Below are 25,292 nucleotides of genomic sequence, written 5' to 3'. Positions count from 1 at the left end.
ATATATATATACTTTTTACTTTGTCACCTGTCCAAGCTAACTCTAGCACATATCACATCCGCCCCCTATGCTCACCAGTGTTTCAGGTTCGTAATGACACCTTAATGAGTGTGACATATAACTCTTGTCATCCAGATTAGCGGCTATGTATGATGTTATAGTGTTGTGTACACTATGGTACACAATACGGTCACACCACGTGATCTCGAATGAAATATTGCAATGCTCGTTCGTCTTGGAGATTCCATAAATGAACTTGACCTAGTAAGGCTATACGGAAAACAGGCCCACGTTGAAAAGACAAGTTCGTGCTACTCGTATCAGGAATTTCACATGGAGGTATTGGCTTTAACAATGAAAAGTATATGGCTTGAAGCGTTGGAAATAAGCACATTTATCATGTTAAAAGATTTACGATCAAATTTCTCTGAGAATGCATAGGAACCAGATCTTTAGGAAGAAAAATTATCTCAAAGCATCTCCAGAGTATTAATAGAGAGACATATATAGTAGCGTAACAAGCTACTTCATGACTAGCGAATGGCAGACCATTACATACCTCAGCCAGGTGCCATGTTTCTCAGTGAAGATGGACTACCTGTGATACCATGAGTGATAGACTGTCGAGAAGATGCAGTTGGCAGACACTGATCACACAACAATAATATCAAAGTAGCAGTGGCTCCTCAAAGGGGTTAACTCCACAGAAGCTCCAACAGAACAGCTGTTATTTACAATATTCCTATGTCAAAGCCTGTAAGCAGCTAGGGGTGTTCATTTCATTGTAATTTCCGAAAGAAGTCACTTTATTTTAGCGCAGAGCATTTAACTATAGACTCATGTAAATATAGTTACGTTACTATTATTCAATAGACTGTCTTCTTTTACTCTGTCTTATAGAAGATTAGAATGAATACGAAAGGAAGGAAACCTGCAGAGTTGGTAGAACTGGGATATATCTGCTTAATGGTTCATACTTTCGTTCTACAGATAGTTATATGGATATGCTTTTATTTGTTTCTATAATGACCTTTGGGTTCAGTTAACGTTTATCGGATGATGTCTGTGCTACATAATCTAATTTGCATTTTACAGCACTCTTTACCGATAAATTCAGAATTTAATAATGCGGTCCTATGAGCTTCAATCTGGAACCACGTGACCGCTACGGTCGCAGGTTCGAATCCTGCCTCGGGCATCGATGTGTGTGATGTCCTTAGGTTAGTTAGGTTTAAGTAGTTCTAGGTTCTAGGGGACTGCTGACCATAGGTGTAAAGTCCCCTAGTGCTCAGACCCATGTCAACCATGTTTTGAACATTATGGCAATTTCACGACTCTCGGCACCAACGTAGTTATTTCTCTGGCAATTACCTCCTTCTGTTCCTAATAATATTTTTGGATGCACGTATTTATGTAACGAAGTTACATCGTGCGTTTGGTAAATACAGACGTTGAGGACGAGTAGTTGTTTTTAATTGAACTAATTGCCCAGACGTGTACTTGCCTCTCAGTAAATAATGATAATGGCTTTGGTTTTTATCATTATTTTGGGCAAGACTGAAACTTCTAAAAAGTGACACGGTGTCAGTAACATATAACTAAATATAAACAATAGCACTGTTTTCACAGATATCTTCCATAATCAAAACATCGACTTATTAAGCTGCAACTGACGTGTATGAGTGGACTACTGCTGCATTAAGTACGAGATGAAATAATCTGGTTTAATTTTAATCTTTTTTGGCGGGTCTTCAGTCTTATGACTGGTTCCATATGGACCGCCATGAATTCCGTTTCTGTGCCATCCTCTTCATCTCAGAGAACCACTAGCGACTTACGTTCTCAATTATTTGCTGGATGTGTTCCAATCTCAGTCTTCCTCCACGTTTCCTGCCCTCTAATACCATGAAAGACATTCTCTGACTTTTAATGGATCTATTTAGATATCAAACACGAAAATATTCAGAATGTAAGATGACTAGCTGTTACGAATCTATCCTAATTATTCAATTGTATTGACTTCAAGCTAAAGGAATTGACTGGTAACAACCAAAATATAGTAATACATGGTCTCTGAAAAATATTGTTCGAAACTCACTGGAAAAATTGAATTTAGTGTTGGCTACTATGTGATAAAAATTTGTTTCGGAGCTCTACCTATAAAACCAGATGTAAGAACATTGTCATTGGAAGAAAGCAGAACCAGTTTTCTATATGGTAATCTCGCGTTGGCGTCCACTTTAGCTAAATGTCCAACTGTTACAAGGCATTTACTAATTTTAAACTCAAGAGAAAAAATTGAGCTTCTGGACGCCACAGCCAAACACTGAAGGAAAAATTAAAACAAAACATGAAAAAAATCTAGTTTGCACAAAATACCAAAATACTATGAATAAATGTTTTACTGGAGTCTTAGAACTGAAAACGAAGTAACGCAATAACGCAATAATTACATACAGTCGCGACTAGAAGTGGAGTACTATCAATAAAATCACTGAAACTGAGTATTTTCCAAACACACTAAATAAAGAAAAGTGCTAGTGATGCACAAACATGTTCATGTAAAAGTGCAGACATTTGTGAAAACTTAGATTTTATACACAAAGGACGTGAGGTCGTGGTTGTTAAGTCAAAGTAAAAATGATGGCTCAGCACCCAATTTACAATGAAAAAACACAAATTGACGCGCTTTGAACGTCAAGCTTTCACCATCAAAATATGTGTACGACAATATTTCAATGCGATCAGGGTAACGAGCAATGATGTATCGTGGTCACTTACCCTGCAACCGCATATTCTTAAAATGTAGATTCACATTACCATCAGTTGGAAAAAGGGACAAAAATTAAAAGGCATTTGTTATAAGTATTGACATGTCCACTGTAATGGTCACTTGTGTGTATGAAATCCATACCTGGAGGACAAACACAAAAGTACCAAGACTTAGTCCCTCACGATAACAAACATGAAAAGAGATGGCAAAGAAAATGGATATCATCTATCCTGGCGAGTAAACTCCGAAATTCGGATACTGTTAAGAACAGAACACCAAAAATGTTTCCACTAAGTTATTTGTGTCATCTGTCAGTAGAAGTACCAAACAAAAAATAAATAATGTTTAGGCATATAAAATGGAAAACATGACTCTTACTGGAAACAACAATTCTGTTACACAAATGAAGCTTCCTTTACGTCTCTACATAAAAGCCTTCTACTTTCCAACATTTGCAATGTCTGGTTATGAGCTTCAGAGTTCCGATGCTATGTTCTTGAGCTTGACGTTCATTAAAGAAGATAAATCAGTGGAAATCTCTATAGTAAGTCTCTGTGAAAATTATCACGAGACGTCCAACGCAGGGGGTAAAAAATCATTTCTGAAGGTATTCTGTTTCCCCACGAAAATACCCGACCTCACACTGTTGCTGCTACTGAAGAATTGTTGGAGAAAATTGTATGGGACTTTATGACCATCCACTGTTCATTATGGACCTTGCTCCTAGTAATTGCCACCTTTTTTTCTAATCTAAAAGAAATTTTCTAAACGTTTCGAAAATGATGTGGAGTAGGAGGTTGCAATGATTACTTGGCTAAATAAACTGGTTGCAGAAAAGAATAATATGGTAAATCTAAGGTCATGTCAGATATGACTAACTTTTGAATGTGGGAAGTGAATTTTTAGGAAGTGAAGGAAGTTTCATGTATGTGACAGCACTGTCTTTTCCAACAAGTGTTGTGTTCTTCATTTTATATTACGTTACACAACAGTTTTAACTGGACTGTCCCATAGCTCGAGGAAATCCTTTAAGAGATACACAAATTAAATTGGAACAAAATAATTCCCAATTAATAATCAAATACAAATTATTATTAGGGATTACTAACACATAACTACATAGATTTTTATTTCCCATGTTAAACTGCAGGCATACCTAGATGTGAGGCCATTGTGAAAGCATTTTGGACGGTGATGACGCCAAGGGCGCAGTGTAGGCCCCAAAATCTCAAGAAGTCCGCGCCCAGTGATATTCGTAGAATTGACACTCTCCCTCTGTGTGAAGGGAAACGCAAGGCAGGTGAAATCAGCCAGAGAAATATTTTGTTAAATATCAGAAAGAAAAAACGCAAAAGCAGGATTGTCACAGTGGACGCCATCTATCAACGGACAGACAATATGTGCAGTACATCAAGGACTGTCGTCTGCAGTACATGTGCCATCTTGTGGCCAGAGTGGCAGAAGAACGGCGTTTGTAGGAGAAAACAGCGAGAAGTGAAAATTCCAGATGAAACACGTGCTGTTAAGATAAAATCTTAGAGGGTGGAATGGGAACACGTACTTGGGACTTCGCTGTAGAACGTGAGATGCTGACACCCGATCGTGTGGCGACGACCTTCGACCTACTGTAGCAATTACGTGATTTAGCCGAAAAGCCTAAACGTCTCCACTGACTGGCGGTCGAATCCCGATAGTCCCGTGCCCAATGCTATCGTAACTGACGATGTCGTTGGGTCAACATATGAACTAGTGGGGATGCTCTGTTGTGAAGCCCCGTATTGAACACTGTATGATGAACAGTGTGCACTGAAACACTTGAGCGTGAACCAGTACTGTGCTCTTTCGGCAGAGATCCCACGATCAACATCCATCCCGCTTTACAGAGCAGACAAGCATCTGACCCCAATTTTCTGTGGAGAGTCGTGGACGTCCTACCATTTAGCAAGCAGTGGCAGTTTCAGTGACTTTCTACCTCTGTCCGTAGGTGTTCACGACAGTAGCAAGTGAACATTCGAACAGCTTCGCTGTTTTCGAGATACAGTTTCACAGGCTTTGCTTAATATTTGTCTGTACTGTATCAAAGTTACTTATGTTAACGGATTTCTCCCTTTGCAGCCCATTCGCTCGGTGTCTGCTCCACTCACACACTTTTGTTATCGCGTCACGAGCCCGCAACGCCACCAGATGTCATCTAATGTCGCGGTGGGCAGTGGTCATAATGTTTTGCGACATCAGTATAACTCAGTCGTGCGCCTCTTGCCCCTTGTCGTGGCCTCCCGCGGCGCAGAGTAACGTGATTGGTGCGCGTGTTTCCGGCAGGCACGGAGGCGGCGCTGGAGGGCGTGCGCCGGCTGGGCGCGCAGCTGGCGGCGAGCGCGCCTGGCCGCGTGGTGGTGGCGTGGCGGGCGCTCGGCGGCTCGCTGCGAGACTTCCTGGCCCAGCTGGACGGCGTGCACGACGTGCTGCAGGAGAAGGCGCGCGCCCGCGCCGGCTTCGTCTTCTCGCAGTCGCAGGACGGCGCTCACACGCTGCTCGTGTCGTGCGAGCGGCCCGCCGCCGCCTTCCTGCTGGCCGGCTGCCTGCGCGCCGTCGCCGACACGCTCTACGGCACGCCGGCCGATGTCGTCGTCACCAGGGACCCGGCGGACTGCCGTCGCTTCAGGTTAGCACCGTATCCCACGTCCGCACCGTCCCGTCAACACAATGCTCTCGTACTCCAACGCGTTGAATAAGATTTTCACCCAGCAGCGGAGTGTACGCTGATATAAAACTTCCTGGCAGATTAAAACAGAGTGCCGGACCGAGACTCGAACTCGGGACGTTTGCCTTTTGCGGCAAGTGCTCTACCATCTGAGCTACCCAAGCACGACTGACGCCCCGTAGTCACAACTTCACTTCTGCCAGTACCTTGTCTCCTACCTTACAAACTTGAGAGAAGGGAAGGGCCAAGGTCCCGAGTTCGAGTCTCGATCTGGCCGACAGGAAGTTTCAGATAACCTTCTTGTTCTTACTGTGGTTTTCTTAAATCTCTTTTTCCTAGGCTAGTAATACATTGGGTAGTAGAACCGCGAGTGCTAGGTTTTGTAAATCCCAATGAAGGGTGGGAAGGCAGGTGTAAAGTAGTCATCGTGATCGTTGTTGCCCCTCATCCCAAGCGGGAAGTTTACCAGTGGGTGATGATGATGATGTTTGATGTGTGGAGCGGTCGACAACCCGGTAATCAGCACCCCTACGAAGTCTCAATTTTTTTCACAGTCCAATCTAGCCACTAATGACTAGAATGATGATGCAATGTTGAGGACAACACAAACACCCAGTCCCCAGGCAGATAAAATCCCCAAGCCCGCCGGGAATCGAACCCGGGACCCCATGATCCTGAGGCAGAAACGCTAGCTACTAGATCGCGAGCTGCGGACTTCACCAGGGAGCAAGAGGAACTTTATAGTGATGCTCATGTTGCAACCATATACTTCCTGTAGACTATGTTATCATACAGCGATGCTCCTAGTCCACACCCACCGGGAAGCATGGGCTCTGACGACAGTATTTCGTGCTCATTTTAAGTTGGACCTCTCGCCAAGTTGTCATATGGATTAAAAACAGTACGTTTCGAAAGGTTTATCATAACTAAAATATCTAAAAACATAAAGCATTGTGTGCAACTGGCCATTTCAGTACATAAATCGCTCACAGGTAGGTGTTACGTCATAAAGACACAGTACACAGTAGCACATCTGTTTATGGGAGCTGGGCGTATTGTAAACATTTAAAATCCACCTTAAACAGCGTATAACATATTTTATACTCCCTTTTAGATAGTCTAGTGTCTACTGTGTGCGGTATATCAAGCCAGCTGCATAAGGTGCTATACGTTTTTAAACATTTCAGTTGTGACATACCTTTTATAATGTGCTGTTTTTTACCCTCATGATAACTGGCCGTTATTTCCAACTTGAAATGAACACATTTAATAAAAAAATGTTTCTTTAGACCTGAAGATACAGTGAAGTCTGTCGAAACCGTTTGTCTTAAATAAAGAAATATTTATCCGATCTTGGTTTCAGAAAGGTTTTAGGCTCAGCGGTGGTTTGCTGTGAAGGTTGTGTCGTCCAAGTAATGGACTCAGAGAAGTTAGGCTGGCAGCATCAGGTGACGACAGTCCTTTCAGTGCAGCAAGCAGTCATATTGAATGATATCGACTGCCGCTCATAACTGCACCAGTGTCTGAGCAGTGATGCTTCTCCCAACCCATCACCTTCTACAGTTGCTGAACTTCGTGCTGAACGCATGTACTAAGTAAAACAAAGGACGTTGGAGAATTCTGACTAGACGGCGAGAGTCAAGTACAATCAAGGAAAACAATGACCTTTACCTGTACGTTACGATACTGATATTTCATTTTTCTTATCAAATTAAATTGTAACAGCTTCAAAGGAAACCATATATAAACTAAATAGGGGGGGGGGGCTGGGTTTTGAATACCGTGTGAATGTTATTTTAATGTGGCAACCTCCCCTCGTTCCACGTCTATGTCTGTTCTCAAAAGAACCAGTCATGAATTCGAAGATGATTTTGTGCGCCACAGTGCTTTAATAGGCATCGTCCGTTACATCTCTCCAATTTTCGAACTAACTAACGCATCAGTTATATGGGAACATACAGTTTACCATGGAATCCGAACCTTGGTCGATCACGACATTTTTCGCTTAAAAAAATATTGCCAGAGGTGAAGGAAGTAACAAGTGAAAATCTTAGAACTGATTGTGGATCGAAAGCGGAACCTCTGGATTTATAACCTGCCTTTTTACCAGGGAGCCACCAAGACAACCCTATGATTAGAGAGCAGCTAAGTCATCAAGGTCTCGGGCAAGTCGAGGCTTGACATGCTGTTCAAAATGTTCAAATGTGTGTGAAATCTTATGGGACTTAACTGCTAAGGTCATCAGTCCCTAAATTTACACACTACTTAACCTAAATTATGTTAGGGATAAACACATCCACCCATGCTCGATGGAGGACTCGAACCTTCGGCGGGACCAGCCGGACAGTCCATGACTGCAGCGTCTTAGACCTCTCAGCTATTGACATGCTGTGTCGGTCTTTTCTAGTGATGCAGCTGTGTCAGGGTGCTACGGGTGCCGTCAACATGGCGGGTCTATGATACACACAGGCTGACTGTGATGGTCCCCTTTAAACATTATAACGGAAGTAAAAATTAAGTCTTCAAATAATCTAGCCTTGAAAGTTATAGCTCATTTCTTAGAGTGTCAATGTTGTTTTTATTAGAGAGAAACAGCTAAAAAAATTTAACATGTGTCGTCGCATCCCTCTATTAAAATATCACAAAGAGTACTGCGTAAATGTTGGGTAAAGCATCTCATTGACGTTTCTGCCATCCTGTCAAGCTCACCACTGCCAGTGTGTCGTGGACTGCTGCACCTGAAGCATGGTAAAGCATGCTGATTGAGCATGACACATATCACTAAAAATTTCATAATGAGTACTATATGCAAACTCACTATGTTCATTTAATGCTTCTCCCAAGGATTTTAGCTGGTGAGCGCAAATTTTAAGTTCTTGTAGCACATTGAAATGAAAATACATTGCAATCTTACCATCTTTTCTGATACTGCACGATGTTTACTGCTTAGTAGTCTTCCCCAAACACCGTTCAGGATTAGAACACGTAAAACCACCAACGGTAAATTGCGAGTCTCAGTGGCATCCTCGGTAGCAAGTCAGCCTGTTGTCTTGAAACTGAAAACCTTACTTGCTATTTGATGGCGTTTACTTAAAAAATGCACCCTAAACCACAATTTAAGTGTGCAGATTTTTACACTTTCATTCGCCTCAAAGTTGTACCGTTGGGTCAATGATTAGTTTTTCCTGCTTCGAGATATTACTCTCGCTTACAACCAGGTCGGCTCTCACAGATAACCAGGAGGAGCCCAATGGCACAAATACTGACATAATCTGTACACAGGTATTGAAACAAAAATTAGTCACATAAATTCAAAAGATCAGAGGTAGCATTAAAAATTACTAAAGAAAGTAATTAAGCGTGGCAGGGAACAGAGGCAATTCTTACCCCAAACATCCCATTTCACGTATTGTCTTGCAACAGTGCACCAGATAAAAGTACACCCCAAGAGTTCATTTAGTCCAGTCATTAATGAAAATCATAGCAAAATGTCGCTTAAATGACATCACAGTCCAAGCATCCTATAACAACAACACAAAGCGGACAGTATGTCTATTGATTTGAACTACACTCCTGAAAATGGAAAAAAGAACACATTGACACCGGTGTGTCAGACCCACCATACTTGCTCCGGACACTGCGAGAGGGCTGTACAAGCAATGATCTCACGCACGGCACAGCGGACACACCAGGAACCGCGGTGTTGGCCGTCGAATGGCGCTAGCTGCGCAGAATTTGTGCACCGCCAGTGTCAGCCAGTCTGCCGTGGCATACGGAGCTCCATCGAGGTCTTTAACAATGGTAGCATGCCGCGACAGCGTGGACGTGAACCGTATGTGCAGTTGACGGACTTTGAGCGAGAGCATATAGTGGGCATGCGGGAGGCTGGGTGGACGTACCGCCTAATTGCTCAACACGTGGGGCGTGAGGTCTCCACAGTACATCGATGTTGTCGCCAGTGGTCGGCGGAAGGTGCACGTACCCGTCGACCTGGGACCGGACCGCAGCGACGCACGGATGCACGCCAAGACCGTAGGATCCTACGCAGTGCCGAAGGGGACCGCACCGCCACTTCCCAGCAAATTAGGGACACTGTTGCTCCTGGGGTATCGGCGAGGACCATTCGCAACCGTCTCCATGAAGCTGGGCTACGGTCCCGCACACCGTTAGGCCGTCTTCCGCTCACGCCCCAACATCGTGCAGCCCGCCTCCAGTGGTGTCGCGACAGGCGTGAATGGAGGGACGAATAGAGACGTGTCGTCTTCAGCGATAAGGGTCGCTTCTGCCTTGCTGCCAATGATGGTCGTATGCGTGTTTGGCGCCGTGCAGGTGAGCGCCACAATCAGGACTGCATACGACCGATGCACACAGGACCAACACCCGGCATCATGGTGTGGGGAGTGATCTCCTACACTGGCCGTACACCTCTGGTGATCGTCGAGGGGACATTGCATAGTGCACGGTACATCCAAACTGTCATCGAACCCATCGTTCTACCATTCCTAGACCGGCAAGGAAACTTGCTGTTCCAACAGGACAATGCACGTCCGCATGTATCCCGTGCCACCCAACGTGCTCTAGAAGGTGTAAGTCAACTACCCTGGCCAGCAAGATCTCCCATTGAGCATGTTTGGGACTGGATGAAGCGTCGTCTCACGCGGTCTGCACGTCCAGCACGAACGCTGGTTCAACTGAGGCGCCAGGTGGAAATGGCTTGGCAAGCCGTTCCACAGGACTACATCCAGCATATCTACGATCGTCTCCATGGGAGAATAGCAGCCTGCATTTCTGCGAAAGGTGGATATACACTGTACTAGAGCCGACATTGTGCATGCTCTGTTGCCTGTGTCTATGTGCCTGTGGTTCTGTCAGTGTGATCATGTGATGTATCTGACCCCAGGAATGTGTCAATAAAGTTTCCCCTTCCTGGGACAATGAATTCACGGTGTTCTTATTTCAATTTCCAGGAGTGTATATGAGTAATGACAAGGGGACACATCGGCACTTGAATGCAGTCACAACGCCCATAAAGGAAGAAGTGCGATGACTGGATCTCGGGGCAGGGAGAGCTTCACTGGCCTTTTTTTGGACACAAAGTTTTATTCACGTAAACAATTAAATGTGTCTCCCACCAATGACGTAAATAGATAAATACAACGATGTCACCTTGTTAAGTAAGTTGAAGTCCGTGTCCAACAGCATCGGAAAGGTAGGTCGCGAATCAGGACCTGTATCAATATAATAATCGGCTAAGACCACCAAACTTCTTCGTTACGCAGCCCATCCCAAAACGCGCCCAATGCAGCCGGCACCGACCCAAATGGACTTTATCGTAGCGACAGTCTTGGCCACCAAGGGTGTCTTTTGAGTCCACTACCAGCCTAACTATTTCGCATGTTCTCTCGGCTGATCCCGTCGCCCAAGGGTACGTTCTCTGGAGGAGAATAGATAGGATGAAATCCTGCACCGCTCAAATAACAAAATGTTTTAAAGTTCGGTATTATTGAGATTTTGCAGATGGTGGAAGGCGCATATTCGAAAACAACTTATGCATATCTATCTTCTGAGCAACACTGGGAGAATAGATGCTACACCCTTGGTAGATCGACTACAAGTCGGCAGAACTGCTGGTTTTGAGTGACATCCGAGTGTTTAAGGATTGTTGTATGAATAGATTGTTATATCAGTAATTGGGAAATCACTAGGTTCACTTTGCTACTGAGAATGGAGTGTAAGTAGTGAGAACATTTTTTTACGATAAATGCCGTATCTAATAATTTAGAAAAGCTTATGGAATCACCTTATGCACCAAGATTGGGAATGTCTTACCTACGAGTGCAAGTGGCATATAGACAATTATTTTAGATAACGGTACTTTATGCTGAATCTTAATTAGTGGCTTAATTAGTTAGTGACGGGTCTCATATGAGTCGGAAAAATATAACAACAAAAGTAGAGTGTTAATCAAACAAGCACAGGGGCAAAATACGCTAAGGAACTTTTAATGTCAACTATCCCTTAAGTTAATTAGTTCCATGTAACACAGAATTCGTTCTCAAAAGGAGTTGAACGACTGGTTTAGAATGAGCGGTAGCAATATTCAAGTAGAGTGTTAACATTCATAATCAAACAAGCACAGGGGCAAAATACGCTATAGAAATTTTAATGTCAGCTATCCATAAGTTAATTTGTTTCACGTAACACAGAATTCGTTCTCAAAAAGAGTTGAATGACTGGTTTAGAATGAGCGGTAACAATATTTCCGATTCCGCTGATTGTAAACTTAACTAGCTGTATCTTCCATTTAATGTAACTTGTAATAAGACTAATTTAGAAACCAGCGCGTTATTTGAATAATAAATTTAAGTAAAAATATCTTATTTAAAATTTCGACATATACAGAGCGTCCCAGAAAGACATCGTCTACGCTTAGTATGTTGTACGGGAAGGTACACTGATAGATTTACAAGGAGAAACCCATATCCGGAAAACCAATGCTTGGACGTCACAGAGCGTCGAAATCTGCGATGTTGGGCGTTCCATTATAATATAATCAACACCAGTAGTGCACGACGCTGTCTACATTTCAGACGCCTACGAACAGCGTACCTCAATGGAGAGGCCGCATCGGTGGTACTGCGCCAGTAAGTGTAGCTGTTTTTGAAGTACTTCAATCGCTCCCTGGACTCGAGCAGAAAGGTCGTTCGCTAATACAGATGTGTCATACACCGTACTCTTCACGCTGCCCGACGGAAAATGGTCTAGAGGTGACATATCTGGCGACTGTGCCAGCCATGGAAATGGTCCAACTTTACCAATCCACCGACCGGGACATGCGACATTGAAATGATTCCGCTCATCGACATCAACGTGTGCTGGAGCTCCGCCGTGTTCCAGCCACAAGCCCATTCGAACATTTAGTGGCTTTCCATCTAGTAGATTAGGCAGCACGTCCCTAATAAATGTGAATTAGAAAGGTCCTGTAGGCTGGTTTGGCAGTACATATGGCACAATGATATGGTCACGAATTATCCCGGTCAGATATTAAAAGCGACCCTGTGTTATTGATTTCGAATGATCTGCGCACCCAGATTTTCGTCCGTCCTACATGCATGCTGCTGACGTTAAATATGACGTTCCTTGTAAACGTGCATTGATCCAGAAATAGCACCAAGTTCAGGAATTGTGACTAGAGTAGGCATGGTTGTAAATACCACTATGCAACTGTACCTATCATATGGAATCCACCTCCTGTAATACCTGGACTCTATGCAGCTGGTATGAATAGAGCCGGCTTTCATGGACAACACGCCACACGCCACTTTTACCCGGGTTCGGCGCCTGTACCACCTGCTAGTGTTGGTGGCTGGCTCATTCCCTAACTTCGTCAGCATGTCCTCCTTCAACATAGTGGTCGAGTCGACGCTGGGCGACCCACAGCACGTTTTAGCACCTACCAGTGGACAAACAGTAGACTGGTGATAGTATTCGCAAGTACCAATTACCAAGTGCTACTATATAACTGCGCAATGGACACACTTCAGGCAGAAAACACTTACGTGCAACTTCCGCTTCTCTGAGGTGTCTCTCGATGCCAGCGATGGTGGAATGTGCGGAGCACTTTTGTTTGGAAAACGTTCCGCCTGCAGTCTTGCAGCATCTCCCCCATTGCTATCCTCTTTGCTGTACGCAAGTATCATGTCGATCACTTCCACAGCTGTGTACTGGAACATGTAGCACTGCTGCCAATAATATTTCTGCACTGGTAGACCACACAAGGCGTGCAGTATGATCCGCACAAGGGCTGTGTGGAAGAATGTGGTACATGTGCAAGAATATAATCACGCTCAGTTACTCAGTCGGCAATATACAATTGGCTAGTCCATCGCCAGCATGCCCGCATGCTAGCAACCAGGATTTTGTACCTAAACCACGCCAGGACCATCCACAACGAGAGGCACAACTAATCCATACCCGTAAGGATCTTGGAGGAACTGCTGTCCACAGCTTGGACTCCGAAACCTCGGGCGAAGGACTAGGCCCGCATCTTCAGTGTCAGTTAGCTTAAAGGTTGCATACTTTACGTATTCAGATAACAAAACGGATCGGAGCAAACCGTCACACCCTTTCACTCTCGGACTTCGTTCTACGGAACCCAAGCCCCGCTTTTCTCGATTTGTGGCCTTTATTGAAACCGGATTAGTTTGCCTTTCCGCACAAACCACTACGGGTTGTCGGAGTTTCCCGGAGCCACCCAGCTTAAGTAACACATTACGTAGATAACATTAGCGCAAATACTAAAGAAATTAGGAAAAGATTGTGATTAATGGGCTTTGAAGTCATAACAAATGGATTAATTCCAGTTTGCTATATCTAGCTGTGTTACAAAACCAAGTATCATATAATATTATTTCCTTAAACAGATCTTAAGATGGGAAACACTGACCGAAACCGTTCAGTATGAGGTTGTAAAACCAGAAAACGCTAGACAGACTGAAAGTAAGTGCATCTCTAAAATTAAGGGTTGCGGTTAACTCACAGACGGCAAGTTTTGCAGTTTTAATAGGGTTTGTTGTCGTTGGTAGATTGATAAATTTCGATGGCATTTGGCCGCTACTGGTGTGGTTGTTGGGGATGGAGAATTTACGATATGATATAAAATAAGGTTCCAGATGGTCGGCTAGTGTGAGAGATTGGACGGTCAGTGACAGACAGGTTTCCCGCTTGACAGGTACACCATCACTCCGCGGCGAGCGTCTGTGGACCAGCCGGAGGAGGCGGAGGGTGGGGAGCCGCCGCGGCTGTCCGAGGCTGCGCCGGCGCTGCCGCTGGGCGTGCGCTCCTTCTGCCGCGCCTTCCCGTGGCACATGGTGCTCGACCGCCAGCTGCAGCTGACGCAGGTGGGCGCCGCCTTCGTGCGGCTGCTGTCGGCGCAGCTGCGGAGCCGCGGGCGCGCGCTGCACCACCACTTCGAGCTGCGGCGGCCGCGCGGCGTGCAGCTGCGCTTCGCCGACCTGGTAGCGCGCGCCAACACGCCATTCCTGCTCGCCATCAAGACCGAGGGGCCTGCCGAGGTGAGCTGGCGACCACTACCTGTAGGAGGATGCTGCAGTCTCTTTTGTTCTGATTAACAATGCCAAGTTCCTCTGCAGATGCATACATGTTCAAAGGATCTTCGCATCGTAATTCAGAATTAAACAGAAACTGCAATATTGCACTTATTTGTCGACACCTGGCAACCTACTTTCACGTAAAATGTCTCAGCTCTGCGGAAATATACATAATGGATGTACGAGCACTGGTTGTACAGCCCTCCCGGTTAGCTGCGCGGTCTAACGCACTGCTTTCCGGGCGGGAAGGTGTGCCCGTCCCCGGCACGAATCCTCCCGGAGGATTAGTGTCGAGGTACGATGTGCCGGCCAGTCTGTTGATGGTTTTTAGGCGGCTTTCCATCTGCCTTGGCGAATGTGGGCTGGTTCCCCTTATTCCGCCTCAGTTACACTACGTCGGCGATTGTTGCGCAGGCCGCAGCTCGTGGTCGTGCGGTAGCGTTCTCGCTTCCCGCGCCCTGGTTCCCGGCGGGGTCAGGTATTTTCTCTGCCTCGTGATGCCTCGGTGTTGTGTGATGTCCTTTGGTTAGTTAGGTTTAAGTAGTTCTAAGTTCTAGGGGACTGATGACCATAGATGTTAAGTCCCATAGTGCTCAGAGCCATTTGAACCACTTTTTTGATTGCTGCACAAACGCTTTCTCCAAGTACGCGTAGACCATAATTATTCTACCCCGTAAACATTTGGGGTTACACTCGTTTGGTTCAAGACATTCACGGCGGGTTTGGGGACCGAACGGCATCGTAGTTCTGGATTCGGTATGGGACGGCGGTGGGGGTGAGTCGACTGCTGCAGTCTGTTGTGGGATTGCGAACCACTTTGGGCTACGTGAATTGTTGTAATAATAATTATAAAAGGTTGCAATTTTATTTCCGCACTGTCTTTTAGATAGATATGACGGTATCTTATACTCAAGTATTAATGCAAAGAAACGTAACCATGCTAAAATGCTTTAAGTTCTTGCCATGATGTAATCTTTAAAATTTAATAATTCTATTTAAATAATTAACTTGCGTCGTTTAGATTTCGTAACGCTGACGGCGTCAAAATTTAAAATAGTTCAGTCCCTGTTTTGTTTTCTTTCAACTGTTGAGTGCCTGCCATGGTGCAATGCTATTCACTTTCAAGTCTACACATTTATAAGAATCAGGTCCAGGCAATACTTTTGTGATCAAGGTTGCTATTTAGGCGATATTCCCGTAATTGTACTGATTAAGAGTTATCATTTCCAAAAGATGCAGGTTCGATTAAAGCTGTGTGCACTTTTGGGCGTATAATGGAAATATTCCTAACACGTCGCGTAACAAGGTAAATTCAAAATCACATACCGTAGTCAATCGAAGAAAATATATGATGACATAAATGTTCAGGACAGGTTTAGATTAAACACCGCAATTTTCAGTCTTAAGAAATCATAAGACGATATACTTTAGAGATATTTGTTTTGAATAACTTGTATTTACCTTTTCTTACACCATATGATGATTGTCCGCAAGGATTATCTCTCTCTCTCCTTTTTATAGCCTTTATACATTCACATTACATACATCGATTAAGATACTTTTCTTTCTCTATCGACCAGTACGAGAACAAAATCCGCTCAGACAAAATGTCTTACATAAAATCAGTTCTCACTTAACAGTCATATATACTTTCGTAGTACAAACAATGCTAGTCTATTCCGTGCACTAGAAAGTGTTTGATTCACTGAGCACAAAAATTAAAATTATATTTTTAATATCGTCAATTCTTCTTTATATCATCAAAATAAGGTTTGACGTCGTCGTAATATTACACTCCTGGAAATGGAAAAAAGAACACATTGACACCGGTGTGTCAGACCCACCATACTTGCTCCGGACACTGCGAGAGGGCTGTACAAGCAATGATCACACGCACGGCACAGCGGACACACCAGGAAACGCGGTGTTGGCCGTCGAATGGCGCTATCTGCGCAGCATTTGTGCACCGCCAGTGTCAGCCAGTTTGCCGTGGCATACGGGGCTCCATCGAGGTCTTTACCACTGGGGTAGCATGCCGCGACAGCGTGGACGTGAACCGTATGTGCAGTGGACGGACTTTGAGCGAGGGCGTATAGTGGGCATGCGGGAGGCCGGGTGGTCGTACCGCCGAATTGCTCAACACGTGGGGCGTGAGGTCTCCACAGTACATCGATGTTGTCGCCAGTGGTCGGCGGAAGGTGCACGTACCCGTCGACCTGGGACCGGCCCGCAGCGACGCACGGATGCACGCCAAGACCGTAGGATCCTACGCAGTGCCATAGGGGACCGCACCGCCACTTCCCAGCAAATTAGGTACACTGTTGCTCCTGGGGTATCGGCGAGGACCATTCGCAACCGTCTCCATGAAGCTGGGCTACGGTCCCGCACACCGTTAGGCCGTCTTCCGCTCACGCCCCAACATCGTGCAGCCCGCCTCCAGTGGTGCCGCGACAGGCGTGAATGGAGGGACGAATGGAGACGTGTCGTCTTCAGCGATGAGGGTCGCTTCTGCCTTCGTGCCAATGATGGTCGTATGCGTGTTTGGCGCCGTGCAGGTGAGCGCCACAATCAGGACTGTATACGACCGAGGCACACAGGGCCAACACCCGGCATCATGGTGTGGGGAGCGATCTCCTACACTAGCCGTACACCTCTGGTGATCGTCGAGGGGACACTCAATAGTCCACGGTACATCCAAACCCTCATCGAACCCATCGTTCTACCATTCCTAGACCGGCAAGAGAGCTTGCTGTTCCAACAGGACAATGCACGTCCGCACGTATCCCGTGCCACCCAACGTGCTCTAGAAGGTGTAAGTCAACTACCCTGGCCAGCAAGATCTCCGGATCTGTCCCCCATTGAGCATGTTTGGGACTGGATGAAGCGTCGTCTCACGCGGTCTGCACGTCCAGCACGAACGCTGGTCCAACTGAGGCGCCAGGTGGAAATGGCATGGCAAGCCGTTCCACAGGACTACATCCAGCATCTCTACGATCGTCTCCATGGGAGAATAGCAGCCTGCATTGCTGCGAAAGGTGGATATACACTGTACTAGTGCCGACATTGTGCATGCTCTGTTGCCTGTGTCTATGTGCCTGTGGTTCTGTCAGTGTGATCATGTGATGTATCTGACCCCAGGAATGTGTCAATAAAGTTTCCCCTTCCTGGGACAATGAATTCACGGTGTTCTTATTTCAATTTCCAGGAGTGTATTTTTCATCGTTGTAGCACTATATACGGTGGGGACGAAGCCCCTTCGTCGTTTCTAGGTCTCCAGTTCCATACAGTACAATACTGATTGTAGACTCATGGTTAAGTTTTGGTCTGGCAGTGAGTTGGACACGGACAGCCAGATAAATTGTGACCTGTCGCGATAAGCCGTAAATTCGTGTTCAAGTCCCAGTCTGGCAAAAATTTTCATAGTCGTCATTCCAATTTACAGCTGTGTTTCCGGGAGTTCAGTCCAGATGCTCTTTCCATTTAATGTGCGATATTTCGATGTCCATCCAAGTAGTATTCTTCAGACGTTACCAGTTGTGCTGTTACATGTACTCGCTTTCTTTGCTCCAAACACGCCGCGAACTACTCTTTGTCTGCCAATGCTGAGCTAGACTCCTGACATCCGCTATGACTTTTGATACGCTTTTCATAATTAGTTACCAACTATGCTATGAAACACACATTCCCTCAGTGTTTCCCATCTCGGATGAATTTCATAGCTGGTACTAAGGAATATGTGAGTAATGGTTCCGGGATTAGACGTTTGCGCAACAACATTCAAGAAAAAAAGAAAGAGTAAAGAACAATATATTTACAGCTAAACCGAATAAAGGTTGGAACCTCAAGTTAGTCTTACTGTTTTATTACCACTGTCCATAGTAATCTCAATGACAACCTCAACGGACAATGATAAAACAAACGCAAGATACCATCACTTACATGATTGGGTGAATATTTTAGGGAAAGCTTTAACACTAACCGCATCGCCTCTTAACACTGCCGACTGGCCCGCCAAGCATGCAAATTCGCCTCTCATCAGCGGAAACGATATACGGTGAACAGCTCACCTAGACACAAGTAATATTAAAAACATTCACGTCTAATTTGAAACTCATGGCAGATACACAAGATTATTAGGTTCGTAACTTATCAACCAAAGGAGTGAAGGAACACTTTAGTTTGACTGGAGGACCACAACATGCGCAACAGTGAAAAAACTAGCAATAGGAAAAGTAACCAATAATGACAACTGTTGAATGAACCCTCAACAATGGCAATTCAGTAGGCTACACGACATAACTCAGAACCTCTCACAATAAATTAGTGATCAATAGGAAGCAGCTGTATCAAACACAATCACCTTTTAAGCTGACTAAAGTGAAGTTCATCAAACGTACTTAACCCAGTGCATCATTGCATGCAGCAGTTACTACATAACCTTAGACATCAGACGACGCCTAAAAACCATACGCCGGCTGGAAAGTCCAATGATGGGCCCTACTTGTCGCCGCGTCGGGACACGTAGCTAACAGTGTTCTCACGGAACAGAGTGTACAACAGAAGTTTTCTTGTTGTCGCTCAACAAGAATTGAGACCGGCCCGGAAATCGTCACCGCCGAAGCGGGCCACTGTGCGCCCACTCACCAGTTGCGATCGACGTCAACACATTGCGGCGACGCGCGCAGCTGGCGCCGGCACCAGTGGGCGGGTATTCAAAGCAGCTCGCAAATCTGACGGAACTCATTCGTCACAATTTTAATATTGTAAGTCTTGCAGTCCAAGCATTACATAAATTGAACCATCTGTTCCTGTATATCACGTTCTCCGATATCTTTATTTCGATAAATGTAAGTGTCGTGTGACTAGAGCCTCCCGTCGGGTAGACAGTTCGCCAGGTGCACGCCTTTCGGTTTCACGCCACTTCGGCGACTTGCGGGTCGAAAACCGTGTGGGTAGGGCCTCCCGTCGGGTAGACCGTTTTCCTAGTGCAAGTCTTTCGAGATGATGCCACTTCGGTGACCTGCGTGTCGATGGGGATGAAATGATGATGATAATGACAACACTACACACAGTCCCTGAGCGGAGAAAATCTCCGACCCAGCCGAGAATGGAACCCAGGCCGTTATGCATGACATTCCGTCTCGCTGACCACGCAGCTATCGGGGGCGGACTTTTATTTGTATAAACTGCTTAACTACGGGTCCCCTGTAACTTAGTGTTTTTACCATAAAACTAGTCTCGTCGTATTTGATTTCATGATTATACTGGAGGCAGTACTCGACGAAAGCTGATTTACTTGGCTATTTCACCCGAGTGTGTCACTGATGTTCCTTCTAATAGTCTCCTCCACGTAAGACGTGTTACATTTGCATGAAATGCTGTACACACCCGACTTTCGGAGAGTTAGACAGTCCTTAACATTGCAAAGAAAAATTTAATTTTTGTTGACGGGAAAACTGTACGCCACGTTTCTAAACCAATCCACCCATGTTTCTGGATGCTGCTGTTAATTATGGTTGCTACGCCTGCTCAGTTTGGCGATTCGAGTATCCAATCCTTCGAAACACTATTTGTGGGTGTTGAAATCCTACGGGAAGGTTCTTCTTGTCTGAAAGTTTTCAACCTCTGTAGCGCCCAGTCCTCAGGACCGAATTTCTTTGTGACAGAATAGGCAAAATAACGTGCCTATTGTGATAAGCAGTCTGCGAGACCCAAGAAACTATATGGCACGCTGGAATAACACTGTAAATTGTTCTCAGTTTTCAAGACGCGTCAGTTGAGATAAAATTGTCTATCTTTCGACTGCTGCCACAGCTGGAATTAAAACTTCCGAATGCCAGATAATCTACGTACCTGCCTTATATAAATGAGGCAGGATTGTCAGAATTGTCAGAACTGTCCAGAAGTGGGCCAATATGATGCAGTGGAAGACGAATTAAGCAACCAACCACAACAACACCAATTCGTCACGGGTGCGATGACGGTAGCAAATGAGACATTCAGCAAAATAATCAAAATTGAGAACGCACTATGGGTGAGTAAATAGCAAAGGTCCCGTCTTATAAAAACTTCACTAAGCGTTACTGCTGTGCCCTGTCATCAGACCATCTGAAAGAATTTTTGTGTTCTCAACATTGCAGCACAGTCAGCATCGTAATATTCTAATATATAAGAAACTATCAGCATCGTTTGCGGTAATGAAACCAATGTTTACCTAGGTTTCATCGCAAGTAATTGAGCCTTCTTCAGAGGATATACATGAATCTATATTTTTTGTAAGAGGGCATGGTCTAGAAACAAAACTAAAACAGCCTGAATAGGTGTATTCATATTTTAAAAATTCGGTACATAAGTACTAAGTGAACACCAAGACTTCAGCTATGGCGTGCGCCTCGTCTCCATGGATGCCGTGCGATGGGCCTCAGGAATTCACGAGAAACGTAGGACTAGATAACGCGCTGCAAATCAACGTGCCGGGGAACATTGCTTAAGTCTAACTGAGACCTTGACTGTCAAATATAAAAGACCAACGCAGTTATATCTTAAAACAAATAACTTATAGAAAGCTTGAAAATCTTAAACATAAAGCCTCTGAACCAGGTTATGACTAAAATGTAACAAACTATGCATTGATTTATACAAGATTTATACAAGACGACTTCATTCTTGTCCTTTTATGGCATGCACATGGCATATTAGTAGCTATCTTTTATTTATTTTTATTCTTCCCTGTGAAGAACAAGCCGTTTTCCCATGTAAAGTGTCATTACAATTTTCATTTCTTTCGCGTGACGCACGTTTTATCATATCACATCTATTTAACAATAGCCTTTAATATAGGAAGCGATAATACTCTTTTGTAGCGCGTAGTGAAATTGACCTCTGTCGGTCGATGGGGTATAAGGGCGATGAAAGGGCGTTGCAAGTCCGTTCACTAAGTTACCTTATTTTTTATAAATAAAACATAATTCGACCTATGCTGGTCATTTGCTGTTACAAGGCCATGAATTGGCGTTGTTCGTTCACTCACGCGTTATTTTTAATAATACCATAAAATATTAATCTTGATAATTTCTTCATTCGTTGCGTATCAGCAATAAGAAGCATATCTACATCAACTGATAAAAACACCTACTCGACCATCTACGTACAGGTTAACCGAGATTATAGCATTATGGCATTTACATACTAGAGTTTCGCTGTTTTATGGCCTATGTCATCTTTCAAATGGCTCTAAACACTATGGGACTTAACATCTGAGGTCATCAGTCCCCTATAACTTAGAACTACTTAAACCTAACTGACCTAAGGACATCACACACATCCATGCCCGAGGCAGGATTCGAACCTGCGACCGCAGCGGTCGCGTGGTTCCAGACTGACGCGCCTAGACCCGCTCGGCCACACCGGCCGGCTTATGTCACCTTTCATTAATAACGATAGGTGCGTTATGGTGCATTCGTTATGAAAGGGCCGATATATTCTAATAGTGTAAGTCTGGGTAGTGTGTCCCAACTTGTATAAATCAGTGCATAGTTCGTTACATTTCAGTCATAACCTGGTGCAGATGTTTTATGTTTAAGATTTTCAACCTTCTTATCAGTTATTTGTTTTAAGATACAACTGCGTTGTTCTTTTATATTTGACAGTCAAGGTCTCAGTTACACTTGAGCCATGTTGATTTTCAGCGCGTTATCTAGTCCTACGTTTCTCGTGAACTCCTGAGGCTGATCACACGGTGCCCATGGAGACGAGGCGCACCCCAGAGCTTAAATCTTGGTGTTAACTTAGTACTTATGTACCGAATTTTTAAAATGTGTCTACGCCTATTCAGGCTGCTTCAGTTTTATTTCCATACAACGCCTTCTTAAAAAAAAAATATAAGTTCATAAATATCAAGTAGGTAAAAATACGAGGGCTAGTAGAAATCCTTGGGTAATAGAAGAAATATTGAATTTAATTGATGAAAGGAGAAAACATAAAAATGAAGTAATTGAAGCAGGCAAAAAGGAATACAGGCATCTCAAAAGTGAGATCGACATTAAGTGCAAAATTGCTAAGAAGGGATGGCTAGAGGACAAATGTAAGGATGTAGAGGCACATATCACTAGAGGTAAGACAGATACTGCCTACAGGAAAATTAAAGAGACCTTTGGAGATAAGAGAACCACTTGTATAAACATTAAGAGCTCAGATGGAAACCCAGTTCTAAGCAAAGAAGGGAAAGCAGAAAGTTGGAAGGAGTATATAGAGGGTCTATACAAGGGCGATGTACTTGAGGACAATATTATGGAAATGGAAGAGGATGTAGATGAAGATGAAATGGGAGATACGATACTGCGTGAAGAGTTTGACAGAGCACTGAAAGACCTGAGTCGAAACAAAGCCCCCGGAGTAGACAACATTTCATTGGAACTACTGACGGCCTTGGGAGAGCAAGTCCTGACAAAACTCTACCATCTAGTGAGCAAGATGTATGAGACAGGCGAAATACCCTCAGACTTCAAGAAGAATATAATAATTCCAAGAAAGCAGGTGTTGAAATATGTGAAAATTACCGAAGTATCAGTTTAATAAGTCACAGATGCAAAATACTAACGCGAATTCTTTAGAGACGAATGGAAAAACTAGTAGAAGCCGGCCTCGGGGAAGACTAGTTTGGATTCCGTAGAAATGTTGGAGCACGAGAGGCAATACTGCCCCTACGACTTATCGTAGAAGCTAGATTAATGAAGGGCAAACCTACGTTTCTAGCATTTGTAGACTTAGAGAAAGCTTTTAACAATAGACTGGAATACTCTCTTTCAAATTCTGAAGGTGGCAGGGGTAAAATACAGGGAGCGAAAGAATATTTACAATTTGTACAGAAACCAGATGGCAGTTTTAAGAGTTGAGCGACATGAAAGGGATGCAGTGGTTGAGAAAGGAGTGAGACAGGGTTGTAGTCTCTCCCCGATGTTATTCAATCTTTATATTGAGCAAGCTGTAAAGGAAACAAAAGAAAAATTTGGAGTATGTACTAAAATACAAGGAGAAGAAATTAAAACTTTGAGGTTTGCCGATGACAACGTAATTCTGTCAGAGACAGCAAAGGACTTGGAAGAGCAGTGGAACGGAAAGGGTAGTGTCTTGAAAGGAGGATGTAAGTTGAACATCAACAAAAGCAAAACGAGGGTAATGGAATGTAGTCGAATTAAGTCGGGTGCTGCTGAGGGAATTAGATTAGCAAATGAGACACTTAAAGAAGTAAAGGAGTTTTGCTATTTGGGGAGCAAAATAACTGATGATGGTCGAAGTAGAGAGGATATAAAATGTAGACTGTAGAAGAGAAATTTGTTAACATCGAGTATAGATTTAAGTGTCAGGAAGACATTTCTGAAAGTATTTGTATTGACTGTACCCATGTATGGAAGTGAAACATGGACGATAAATAGTTTGGACAAGAAGAGAATAGAAACTTTCGAAATGTGGTGCTACAGAAGAATGCTGAAGATTAGATGGGTAGATCACATAACTAATGAGGAAGTATTGAACAGGATTGGGGAGAGGAGAAGTTTGTGGCACAACTTGACCAGAAGAATGGATCGGTTCGTAGGACATGTTCTGAGGCATCAAGGGATAACCAATTTAGTATTGGAGGGCAGCGTGGAGGGTAAAAATCGTAGAGGGAGACCAAGAGATTACTACACTAAGCAGATTGAGAAGGATGTAGCTTGCAGTAGGTACTAGGAGATGAAGAACCTTGCGCAGGATAGAGTAGCATGGAGAGCTGCATCAAACCAGTCTCAGGAGTGAAGAACACAACAACAACAACGTATATCATTTGAAGAACACGAAATTATTTGGGCTGAAAACTAGGTAAAATTTGGTATCATTACCGGAGTGGAGGCTTATAGTTTCTTAGATACATAAATAAACTTTTTACGAAGTTCTGTGGGAAGTCTTAACTACGAAGATCAGTGGTAAAAATGCTGAACACTTCAGCACCGATGTCATTGTCCTTCGGAACGTACCCCATACAGCGATTTCAAATGGAGCATAAATTATGACGGTGCTAACGTGAGGACAACACATCACCGAGTTCCCGTGTGGAGAAAATAATCGACCTGGCCGGGAATTGAACCCGGGCTCCTCATACCACATGACCCGACCTATTTTCTGGAGTTTGTTGCTATCATTATGATGGTTGGCCTTACCCGGGAACCATGAATAAAGTTTTCATAAAAAGTGGATTCTTGGTGTTTAGCGACGCTAATCAGTACTACGGGCGCGCTCCGTCAGTCTTGCTCTACCTTGTGTCGAAAGTTGAACTAACATATTCGAATCTACCGCCTCTGCTGACCAGTAAATGTCAAGCACTTCCCACTTCTTCCGTCCTCAGCACAAAGCCATAATGGCATTGAATCGGAGGATGACACAGACAAGGCCTAATTTTTACATGTCGTTTCGTTTTCCAAAACAGTTTCACACATGAAGCTTGTACTGTAGTTCCTTCTCTAAATCGTCGCACGATGGACGTAATGATACACTAAGAAATTATTGACGAAGGGATAGAAAAGCAAGTGAAACGCTCAGTAGGGTAAAAGTCACTAGAAAAGACGGGATGCAAGTTCGATTTCACACAGAATATGCGAAAGAATTAGCCTCTTATAGCAGCAGGGAAAAATTTTGAAATTTGTGGTAAGTTCCTATGGGAATAAACCGCTGA

The 25,292-nt window shown here is 44.2% G+C and overlaps 1 protein-coding gene across 1 annotated transcript in view; it reads left to right on the top strand.

Moving 5' to 3' along the window:
• LOC126282372 (head-specific guanylate cyclase-like) overlaps positions 1 to 25,292 on the top strand; it is a gene marked incomplete at its 5' end in the record, with an annotated part of 445,895 nt that overhangs the window by 318,857 nt on the left and 101,746 nt on the right. The window contains 2 exons of the mRNA XM_049982030.1: positions 5,093 to 5,435; positions 14,206 to 14,548. Coding sequence (XP_049837987.1) covers positions 5,093 to 5,435; positions 14,206 to 14,548 — 686 coding nt within the window. The remainder of the gene's footprint in view (positions 1 to 5,092; positions 5,436 to 14,205; positions 14,549 to 25,292) is intronic.

Source organism: Schistocerca gregaria, chromosome 7 (assembly GCF_023897955.1).
Source record: "Schistocerca gregaria isolate iqSchGreg1 chromosome 7, iqSchGreg1.2, whole genome shotgun sequence".
In the NCBI taxonomy this organism is placed as follows: domain Eukaryota; kingdom Metazoa; phylum Arthropoda; class Insecta; order Orthoptera; family Acrididae; genus Schistocerca; species Schistocerca gregaria.
Note: the sequence above shows the minus strand (reverse complement) of the source record. Positions and strands in the feature narration are given on the sequence as shown.